General features: G+C 36.8%; 1 protein-coding gene across 2 annotated transcripts in view; it reads right to left on the bottom strand.

The window, feature by feature from the left end:
- Positions 1 to 11,576, bottom strand: part of LOC123319437 — a 38,739-nt gene extending 27,163 nt beyond the window's left edge. Inside the window, exon 1 of one of the 2 annotated variants that reach the window (XM_044906411.1) lies at positions 10,982 to 11,576. In XM_044906411.1, coding sequence (XP_044762346.1) covers positions 10,982 to 11,216 — 235 coding nt within the window. In that variant the 5' untranslated portion in view covers positions 11,217 to 11,576. The remainder of the gene's footprint in view (positions 1 to 10,981) is intronic. The other variant, XM_044906412.1, reaches the window with a different exon arrangement.
- Between the last annotated feature and the right edge of the window lie 646 nt (positions 11,577 to 12,222).

Genomic DNA, 12,222 nt, shown 5'->3' with positions numbered 1-12,222 from the left:
CTTTTATTCTACTGATCGCGTAGGATGAACTATTAAGTTTCTTGCAGACATCATCTACATGTAAGCTCCACCTTAGGTTTTCGTCTAAATGAATCCCGAGAAATTTTGCATGGCTTCCAGCTTGTATCACATTATCCGAGTACCGCAATGTCATCCTATTCAGATCATTACTCCGATTTTGAAAATGAATGAACTCCGTCTTATTAATATTAATCATAATATTATTTTGTCTGCACCAATCTACAAAACAGTGCACCAGCAGCTGACATAACGCCTGTAATTCCTCAAAGGAACCTGCACTAATCACCACCGAAGTATCATCGGCGAACAATATCAATCTCAGTTTTCCGAGGAGAAGATGGATATCAGGGATACCCGTTATCAAAATAAACATTTTTCTCAGATTCACAGGCAGATCGTTAATAAACAATAAAAATAGAAGTGGTCCCAGCACAGATCCCTGGGGAACGCCCGAATTAACGCTACGCTCTCGTGAAAATGAGTTGTGAACCCTGACAGATATAGTTCTTCCTTCAAGATAACTTCGAATCCAGGTTGAAAATATACCCCTGAATCCAATGTTGTAGCATTTATCGATCAAGAACTCGAAAGAAAGGCTATCGAAAGCTCGGGATAAATCGAAAAACAACCCGGCGACGAACAAGTCCCCATCGAGGCATTCGTGGACGTACTCGACAAAAAATAGGGCCGCCGTGTGAGTTGAGCGACCAGTCCTGAACCCGTGTTGTGCAGTATCTAGTATATTATACTTATCAATAAAGTTAATCATTCTGTTAAAAACAATTCTTTCGAAAACTTTAGAAAACACACTGAGAATAGAAATAGGCCTATAGTGAGCAATGTCATGCACATCATTTTTCTTATGGACAGGTAAAACAATAGCTTTCTTCAAAAGATTAGGGAAAACACCCGAGCTTATAGAAAAATTGATGATGTATGCGAAATGTGGCGCCATGTCAGCCGCTATTATCTTCAATATACGAGCAGAAATGAAGTCAAACCCTGTACTCTTTTTGTTCTTTAGACTTTTAATCACATCGACAACTTCATTATCCAGAACAGGTTGAAAAAAAAAGTTATTGTTCAATATTGGTGAGACGGTGCACGAAATCGACAAGTTAGATCCATAATAATTGAGCAAGTTTTTTCGGTAACTGAGGAGAAATATTCAGCAAAAATGGACGTCAGATTATCAGGGTTGACATATGACATACCATCAATAATTAACTCAAAGGGTTTGCAATTCTTTGACTTCCGGCCAGTTTGGAGATTTACTAAACTCCACACTGTTTTGTTTTTGTTATCAGAGGTTTCGATGACATCGCGGTAATAACAAAATTTCGTCTTTTTTATTAGTGAATTGTAAGAGCTTTTGGCCTTTCTATAGTTCTCGCGGGTAGAGTGACTTTTCAGATTAGCATACAACCAGTATAGATCATTCAGTTCTCGTTTTGCCATGATTATTTCGGGAGTGATCCACCGCTTGTCGCTTCTAGGAAGACTAGTGCAGTTCATCAATGGGCAAAAATTTTCAAAACCTTCTTGTATCAGGGACAAAAATGACTTAAAGCATTCATCAACATCTTGACAGAGGTAAACGTCTCGAAAATCACAACTTTTCATGTAATGTGCGAAATTGTCCCGGTTCTGCGGGCTCAAATTCCTGACCAGTTTGATCTGAGGACTACTGACTGGACTAAAACTCAATGGGAACAGAAATGAAAAAACCCGGTGATCACCAATGTGAGCCTCATAAACCTCGACAATAGTGTTGGGAAATTGTAAATTGCACAATATATAGTCAATTTTAGATACACTCGTGTGACCATTAATATTCGTGAATACTCTAGTGGGTTCACGCGATGAAATATGCAAATTGTAACATTCAAGTAAATCAATAAACAACTTGCGATTAGGACAACTATCCTCGAGTAAGTTAACATTAAAATCTCCACACACAAATATTATGTCACCCGATCGAGAACAATGATTCAATGTATATGACATGAAGTTTATAAATGATTCGAAATTACCAGTGCCTGGTCGGTATACACTAAGAACAACACATCGAGTATCCCCAGTCTCCACTATTGTTCCACACACTTCAAAAACCATCTCCTGAGAATATCGTGAGACGTATAGTTTCTTGATGGGTAAGTCCTCTCTCACGTAGATCATTGATCCTCCATGCAACCTATTGACACGACAATATTGATCTGCTTGCAAATATCCAGGGATGATCATGGTTTTAGCACTTTCAGGGTTACACCAGTGCTCGGCGATACTGATGATGTCAGGCTTTTTTTCGTTGAAAAGGACCTCAAGATTACCTAGTTTGTTTGAAAGGCCTTGTACGTTTATTTGAAGAATCAGAATGTGTTCACCTGTTGTAGTAGGGAAAGTAAGTTCTGTGTCTGAATTCGGCTCCTTGAGCGGTTGTCTTGCTCCTCTTGTCGTGCCCTGTACCGGTGCCAGATGTTGGACTTTAGGACTGTGCTGTGTTGTCTCGAGGTGTTTGTTTCTTCCGAAAAAATTGTCCACCAAAGGAAAACTCTCTCAGACATACTCCTTGGGGCCAGAAGGATTCATTGAAAACTCTGTCGTAGGATTCTTTGGTTTGTAGGCCAATACTGAATGCAGAGTTTTGACCCTGACAATTCAGCTTCTTCACCACAATTTGCTCCTTCACACCCTCATTCTGCAAGTAAGATAGCATATCTTCCTCAGACACCTCCTTTCCAGCGATTTTTCCGACATAAATCCATTGCCTACGTGTTGCGCCTCGAATTAGCATATTATCGTCATCTATAGATTTCGTTCCATAACAAGTTTTATTATGAGATGGTTTCTTTTTAAGCCTTTTCCCTTTTACTGTAGACCAACCATCTTCAGAATCTCCTTTGTTTATATTCGCCTCGGTTGCATAGGAGGATGAACATTTGTCATTCAAGTTTATCATCGTATTTACAACACTTGGTGGCGCCGGTGGCGTTTGCCTCAGGGTGGGCATTCCTTGCGTACGCTTCTTAACCGCAGAATTATAACGGGAATTCCCTGATGTCGGATAAACGTCATATCCACTATCAATATTATCACATTTATCACCTTTGGTTTTATCACTACTTTTTGTTTCATGTGTGTTTGTTTTTGTTTGGTTCTGAAGGAATTGAATCTTTTCATGAAGTAATTCGTTATTTTCAGCAAGAATTTTATACTTACTACGACACTCCTCTAAAAGCGCTTTCAGGTACAGAATCTCCATTTTGAGGACATCATTTTCAGTTTTCATCTGGGACTGCTCCTCGATACTTCCCTCATCAGACACTTCGTGTTGGCAGGGTGCGTTTTTTCTGTTGGCCGCCTGTATAAGACACGACGGATGGAATATTCCATAACATTTTTTACATTGAGCAAATTCTTTAACCCTTCTACTGCATTGGTTACAAACTGTTTCGAGATTCTCACTGATATTATCCGATTTCGCGGATCGATCCGGGAAGACCTCTTCACTCGTCGACAACATAATTGCGAAGTTAAATTTTGACTTAAAATTTTTTTAAATTGACGTTTTACGGACCATATTTCTGCCTGTCTGCAGAAAGCCTATGCCATGTTGAGAGTGCTTTATAGAAACAGGAAAACATTGGAGCAAAATGTGAAAACTCTGCTGTGAATCGTTAGTTCTATCATATTGTGTATGATTGTGTATATTCCCGTCTGAACAACTCTGATAGAAAGCGGGTACAGAAGCTTCAGTACTCCTGGCAGCTAATGATTTTTGATATAACAAAATCTGATAGGGTTAGTCATACTCTGCAGATTGTAAATTGGCTAAACATGGAGAGAAGGAGATCTCTTCATGCCTCAATATTATTTATCATATATATATTACTATTTAACTCCTCCAGACATCTACAATAAAAAAACCTTCCGCTGTGATGTCCATAATTTGATTCTAAGGAACCATTACCCAGCCTGTATTTACATCAGAGAGCTATTCCGACGATCATTTTCATATTACGTTACGTTACGTATAAATCAAAGATTATAATCTCTGGTATAAATAATTTATCTTTTCAGATCAGGGGAGGGGGGGGTTAGTAACATAAAACATCTAAGAGGTAGAGATATTCAGCAAACTCATGAATAAGCAAGTGGCAACTCTGTGTAGGAGATATTCAATTTTTTTTTCTTTCGCTAATAGTAATAAAATAATAGTAATAAATTTTCGCTAATAATAATAATAACTACGGTTTCTTTTGGCAGGTTACACAACTTCTATATTTATACTGTTATTTGACATGAGCTTGGGTACTTATCATTTTTTTTTGTCAATGAATCACGGAGTTAGATTGAACAGTTCCCTTGATACAGTGTACTGGAGGTCGCCTTTTCGATTTTTTTAATGTTGTAGGGGTTTGTATTTAGATTCCATGAAATGTATTGAATCAGGACCTTCATTACTATTATACACTGGTGAAGTTTTGAAACATTGACATTCCTATGATTAACTGGCGCTTTCAGGAGAATGTTAGTTCGAGCCCAGTTACAATTGAATTATTGAATATGGAAACATATATCGAATTGAAGCTGGAAATACTGAAATTGATCAGGTCTAGCAAATAGCTGTAATCAATATTGTTCCTCAGAAACTGAACAGAGCTGCAGAGGAAAAATTTCTCTTCATCTTTTCCATGTCTGAAAGTCTCCCGGTAAACGCTATCGGCTCGAAAAATCAGAGATTTTATACTTTTTTTTGTGAACACTCAAGTGATTTCAAAACCCCCAAATCTCTCATCTTGTGACACCTATTAAGACCAGAGTTTGCACACTCATATATATATACTGAATAGTCTCAGTCCTTTTCGAAAAATTAACAAGCTTACACTTGCTGATGTTCAATTGCCACCAGTTTTCACAACACAAATCCTGAACAAGTAAGAGCTTATGATAAAGATTCATGTAATGTTATAAGGATTTTATTATCAGGAATATTTTCAAATCATCATCGAAACAGAGACGCCCACACAAACTAAATTCCAGAAAGTCATTGATAAACAAAATGAAAGGTGAAGTCCAAGATTTGATCCTTGTGGAATTCCCGATGTTGTTGATAGCAGTAACAGGTATAAACGTTATAAAAATAGCAATGAATACGATAAGATAACTAGCAAGATATGGGCAGCAGAGTTTTATTCTCGAAACCAAAATGAGATAACTTATGCAATAAAACTTCCATCCACGACATCGATATCTGTCCCCCATTATTCAATGCCTCGAAAAAAACTGAGTTAAAGCTGTTAGGTTTGTCACTCTCAATATCGATAAAACCAAAATCCAGGTAAGTCCGCCAGAAAGCCTTCAAACAGATATCAGCCAGGAGGATGAAACTCTAGAACTGGTCGAGCAGTTCAAATACTTGGGAAGCTTCATAATACTAAGGCTAACCTGGACACGGAAATACACGAAATACACACCCTACAGGCGACATATTAAACAGCTTGAATAAACGCAACAACGTCATCCTACACAAATAATACACATAAGATGCTTCCACAAAGTTTCAAATACGAAAGTATTCTTGCTGCGCGCGAGTTGTGTAACAATTGAGACTCAAGTAACGAGGACATCACTCAGTTGGAGCGGCCACATTCTGAGGATGCAAGAAACAAGACTCCCTAAAATAGCTCTGTATGTCGAACTTACAGAGGAGCTCGGAAACCAGGAGGCCAATAATAGCGGTTTAAGGATATACTGCATCAATCCCTAAAATCAGTTAATGTCAATCATAACTGGAAACAACTAAGTTGTTAGACAGATCCCAGTGGAGGTCTTAAAGGGTCTACAGTTGGAGACTCGAGAAGAATACAGCGGTGGCCAGATCTGGTTGGTGGCTATTCATGCCCGGAGTGATCTGCAGATCACGGTTCGGTCTCTTTAGTCACAGGAGGGCACAGAGTCGCAAGTAGCCCTAAGAAATTATAAGTTGGATCGCTCCGATAGTTTTGTTCTTGAGCCTTTTTGTAGATTTATTCTCGGTAACGGGATACAGCAATGATGAATGGTGATATTCACTCTTGACTCATTTTTGGAAAAAACATGCTGGAATAGAGAAACATATGACTACAGAGCCTTAAATATTCTACCATGAAGAACAATCTCATAGACCTTAGAGAAGTAGGGAGTCATGAATGGGTGTGTAGGGGTCTGCACAATGTGGCGCATCGTGAAAAGAAATGAAAATATGTATTTCTCAGAGTGATTCCCTGGTTCCTACGGAATTATCGTTCTCAAATTTGATATTTCCGATGTGCCTGGTTGGCACTTGGAGTACTTTGTACAGACATGGGTAACACCGAAATTTGTCGTGTGCTGACACAATAGCATCAGCACCGGTTTATAGATCAGCACACTGTTCTAACACACATGTGCTGGATAGCACACTGCCTCACTGGGCGGTTCCACAGCCTTCTAAATAAGGTTTCTATAGACGGCTGTGGCGGTACCTAGCCCTAGCGCCAGTGCCTGGCGTTTAGTGTCACTCGTCAACAATGTTCACTGTTTGCAGTGCTGTATAGGGTGATTCACTTTCGAAAAGGCCAAATATTTTTTTATTCAGTAAACGGCGTTTTGTACAAATCAATGTTGTCCTGAGATGCGCCTAAAATACGACGAAAAAAACTAAGACCCCATACGAGGAGCTGTCAATTTTTTCCCCAGAAACATAGATTTTTCATTATGTTATTTTACAGATAATTTCATTCTGAATTTTTTTTTAAATTTAAAACCGTAAGAAATCTGCAGCCTGTTTTGTGTTAATTCTATTCCACTTACTTTTTAATGTATTGTGACATATATACCTTCCTTTGGAGACATGGATTTAATTTTATTTCTTAAATTCGAGGATGCTTTGTAACATATTATTTTTCCGAAGTGACAGTTTCGTTGGTCAGCTTAATAGAAATTTTTTGGTCATCATATAAAAAACGCATTGAAAAGCATTAAAAAAAGTTGAAGATGTAGAAGCCATCAAAACCGTTCTAGCTGCACGCCGAATTCATGCAGTAAGGTATCATAAGCGGAACATCCCAGACTGAGAAAAATTTGCCTAACAATAAAGAAAAATTTAAAGCAGAAAAATAAGCGAGTTGCCACGATGAACAAAGCCTTTTTGATTTTAAGAAACAAAATCATAACTATGTCTCCAAATCGAGGCATTTTGTTACTGTCCGTCACAATATAAAAAAAAATTAATGGAATAGAAACAACATAAAACACGCTGCAGATCATTATTTAAAAAAAAAATTTAAAATGAATTCAAATTTCGAATGGTATAATAAAAAAGGTGTTCCTGGGAAAAAATTGACGGCGCCGCGACGCCTGCCGTCTTTATTTTTTCATCAGATTTTTACGCGCATCTCAAGTCAGCATTGACTTGTACAAAACGCAGTTAACAGAATAAAAAAATATTCATCCCCTTTCGAGAAAACTGAGGTTACCAAGATAAGCGAATCACCCCGTACATACAAAATCACGTTGAAAATCCAAATCCATGTGCTGCACTGTGTTCATAGTAAGAATGCGATCAATTTTCGGGATAAACGCGTGAAATTGTCAGTATACAATGTCATGAAGTTCAATATTTAGTCAATTATTTATCATAACCATTATGCAGTTCATAAATTAAGAATTTTTAGTTTTATTGAATTATTCGAATTATTATGTCGTTTTATATTCACCGCTGTTTCAGAACAACCAATTTTCATATTTTTTTCTTCTTATTGAGTGTGTTTATCGGGCGACCGATAGGACTAATAACGTATGTGTAAGCATGGCCCTCTTAACTCACTTCTTCTGTGTTGAGAGTGCTTTGGCGTGAGTATCATCTAATAACTACCCCTGTCCAGCATCAGCACATCTGTGGACGACCGTACTCCCGACTCCGTGATCTACGGACCGCTGGCGCCACATCAACATGTCACAAATTGATGCAGGAATGCAGAAAGTACTGGGACTGTGACTGCATTGTATCACGGATCTCAAGGTGCTATGGTGTTAACACCTCTGTTATTCCGGTGTCAGCACCGGTTCGGGTTTCAGCACAATAGTGCAACACCGCACTGTGTCTACTGTGTACCTACTCCATTTCCACATACTTACATATATTATACCTACATAAATTGAATTCAGTTTTTCGTCTTATATTATATTCTCATTGAAATATATCAATAACACTAAAAGAATAAAAAAGAAAAAGAATAGCTGTTTTATATTTTTTCAGAAAAATATCTCAATTTTAATTCCCTTGTCAATTTATGAATAATAACAAGGTAAAAGATAAACATTAAGTCCACAATTTTCTTCCACACCCTTGAGTAAAATATACTACTTGACTCGTACAATTATTATAACAGCGGATTCTTGAGGTCAAAAGAAACACTTTTTTCCCTTACCATTTTCTTCGAATCGGCTCGGTTTGAAAGATACAGGATGTTGAAAAACCATAAAAAAATGTTATTTTTAGTTCTCATTTCTGTTTTTCATTTATCTGATGAATGCGCCCCGTTTTCGAGTAATTCGATGTTCGAAAATAAAAAAAAATTGTGAAATTCGAAATATGGGGTATTCTGACCGAATGCAACTCTTTGTAAAAAGATCTACATATTTGTAGTGTCACAGATTTAACTAGTTCTTCTGAAGGGTTGCCCATTTCATTATGAAACTTAAAATTGCTATATCTTCTTCAGGGTCATATCGGAAAAAATGGTCTAGGAGAACAGTGTTTCTTTTGATCACAAGAATCTAATGTTGAAATATTTGTACGAGTCAAAGACTCGCCCTGTATACTCACAACTCACACTCAAAATAGCATGTTTGTTTCGAGTTTTGTTATCAGAGACGTTTAGATTTTTGGATTCGCTTAGAAGAATGCATCGAGAAACAATAGTTTCGCATTTCGCAGATTCTGTATGCTCATTCTCTTATGCTCTTGTATGATCATTCTCAACTACTTAACAGAATGCCTTTCTGGTATTAAAAATATGTAAAATTAAAAAAAATGCATTGTACTAATTGTTTCATTATTTTCATAAGTAATCACTTTTTTCATAAATTCTTTTTATTTCTGAAAATTTGCCGCCCCTAAAATCTTCGATAATTCTGCTTCTTTTCCATTAGTGTCTACATTTTTAGCAGAGTGGCTGTGGTTACATTTAATTTAATCCGGCGAAAGGAAGAACAAACCAACATCAGCATATTCCCAAAGCTAAACTTAAGTTTAGTCTGCAAATCTCAAGTTTATGTTGACACCTGTGTTTAGCCGTAACATCGTATTTGGGGCACCCTTTAAGGGTGCCCCAAATACGATGTTTAGTGAGGGGATCTCAGAAACTACCTATATGAGTTAGAGCACAACAAATGGCACCTTTCGTAGCTCTTTTTCAGAGAAACAAAGAATGGTGAAAACCGTAGCCTCCTTGGATCCTTCGTTTTTGGGTTATTAGCAAAAATTGAGATTTTGACGATTTCGAAAAGTTCTGACTAGACATCGAATTTGAGACAGCCTGTATATAGCGATTGTGCTTTTTATTTTCTATCCACTTTGAATTTCAGTTAGATCATTGAGTATCAAACCTCAATTAATACTCAATGGTTAGATAGATATAAGTTTTGTAAGTTACATATATGTTAACAAGACAATTAGTCTTCTGCAATTTTCAGTGCGGTTTGCATTTGCAATGACAATAAATAAATCGAAGCATTTATCTCGAAAATTCATACGTACGGTCAACTGTATGTAAACTGTGTCGATAAACCCTCAATTTTTTTAGTTCACGGTTCACGCAACACATAAAACAAAAAATGTTGTTCACTAAGAGGCACTCCAATGAGAAAGTCGATGTTGACTTAAAATGAAAAAATATACATGATATTATTTGTATAAATATGTATTATTCGATGAATTTTTTTGTAATAAAAAGTTCAAAATGAACACTTTTCCGACTATTGTACCTTTTTTTCAGTTCTCTAATTTTACATCACAATATACATCATCACTATGTAAGGACAACTTCTGCCAGGTCAGAACGTTTAAAATAAAAATTGATCTTATCCTGCTCGAGTTTTTTTCTATGAAATACCGAAAACTGAAGATTTGAATTTTGTGCTTTTTTTTCACTCATGTAAATCTCAATTATCTGCTGAGATTTTTGCCTAAAAGTGTATGATGATTTTTCATGTGGAAATGCCTTTGTACACCATACAGGATGTAAATGAATGGTTGCCAAAAAATTTAAGGGGTGATTCCTCGTCAAAAAATAGTGTGGGTCTTTCAATCTTCCATATATTTTTTTTGAGCAGCCCTTGCCTAGATACAGCTCCCTAAAGATTGCATCTGGCAAGTAATATTTGAATTTCTCTAAAAAGGAAACTGTCAGAAATGAAATTGAGGAGACATTCTATGGGAGCAAGAAGGCAATAAAAAAATTTTGGTTGTGTTTCCTTGTCAGCTTTATATCCGCCTACTTAGTATATTTGAGTTCGAAGATAATTCCAGCCTATAGGACTCACGCTACTAATTTTTTTCTCAAAAAAGTTACTCACAAGAGACTCTATTTGCTCAAAACGAATCCTGTTATAAAAAATTAATTTTTCAATGGTATAATATGAATAAGAAAAAAAGTTTCTTGCGAAAAGAATTTTAGGGTGGCTTCATCTACTCCTTGCAATTGTAGGGAAACACCAAATGTTTTTTTCATTTCCTCCTGGCTCCCATATATTATATCTGCTCAAATTTGGTTCACTAATTTCTGAGAAAAAAATACGGAGCTGCTCAAAAAAAATTTTACATGAAACCCACAATATTTTTTGACGAAGCATCATCCCTAAAATTTTCTCCCAACTATTCATTTGTACGCTGTATATTTTTCAACGCAGATAAATAAATGACAGAAATTCTCACCTTGCAAACTTTTCGCATCTCTTTCACTTCCTTCATCCCAAAAATTTAAAATTTCACTGAAGGAGGAATTACTCAATTCTCTCCCTAAACTGTCCACCATCAGTTCCACAATTTCTTCAGTCTCTTTCAGTCCATTCACATCCACAGAATCTGTCTTTTCGCATAAAACGCACCGAACCGCAATAAGTAGCAAGGTCGTCCTCAAAAAAAGAGCACAAAAATTTAATTCGCACATCCTTCACGTACACTGTTTCTCCAAAATCGCACGACTTGCTCGTCAACGAGCAGGATGCGGACTTAACCAGATGAACACATGTCAGACAAGACCCGCTGCTTCTGGGAGGAAAGAAGCCACGAAGAAAAGCCGATGGTGATGGTATAGCAGTACTACCTTCTCTCGGTTGTTCCATTTTCCCGCTATCTCGAGATAACGAGCAAATATATTTGTTTGGTTACGGACCATAGCCATGGTGAGCCTGTAATCGAGCCTTTTTCAATACAGGGAGTCTCTTATCGACTCAAACAACTATTGTTTGAAAATGAAACTAATCAGGTAATTGTCTAGTCCTTCTGTAAGGTAAGTGCTATTGTAAATATTTAACAAGGTATAGGACAGAGACGGATCTGGCGTCAATTGATCAAATACTTCATATTAGTTTCTCTTTGAAATAAGATAAATTTTGATGACAGAACTGAAAGAGTGGAGGCTTTGTGGACTTTATACTTATATGTATATCGATTTGTCAATTGGTTTGAATTGACCAACCAGGAGAATAAGATGTGCCCAATCTCCAGATCTAGATCTAGAAATTATTAAAAATAATCCAGCTTGAAACATGATAGAATGTATTTTGAAAATCTGTGTACAAGGTAGGCCAAGACCCTCATAACTTGGGTTTGATGATGTCAATGATGAACTCATTTAAAATATAAAGTTAAGGCACTTTCGGTTGTCAATCTTTTCAGTCTGTTCAAGAGGCATATTACTGATGATAACTTCTGAGTATTATATTTGAAATTCGCTTGGATTTCTACTCTAAGAATCTTCGCACATTTGATGTCATTTGATCCAGTTCTTGATCCTATCCTCAGTATTCTCGAAATTTTACTTTATTCCACATTTAAATGAAGACCGTTAGGTCGAACCATGTTTCAGCTTCTTTGAGGGACCTGTCCGTTTTCGTTCCTACTGAGTGATTTGAGATGTTTAGAGAAGAAGTAGGTATATCATTCGCATAGTT

Source organism: Coccinella septempunctata, chromosome 8 (assembly GCF_907165205.1).
Source record: "Coccinella septempunctata chromosome 8, icCocSept1.1, whole genome shotgun sequence".
Lineage (NCBI taxonomy): Eukaryota > Metazoa > Arthropoda > Insecta > Coleoptera > Coccinellidae > Coccinella > Coccinella septempunctata.
The sequence above is the reverse complement of the archived record's forward strand: the minus strand, read 5'-3'. Positions and strand labels throughout refer to the sequence as shown.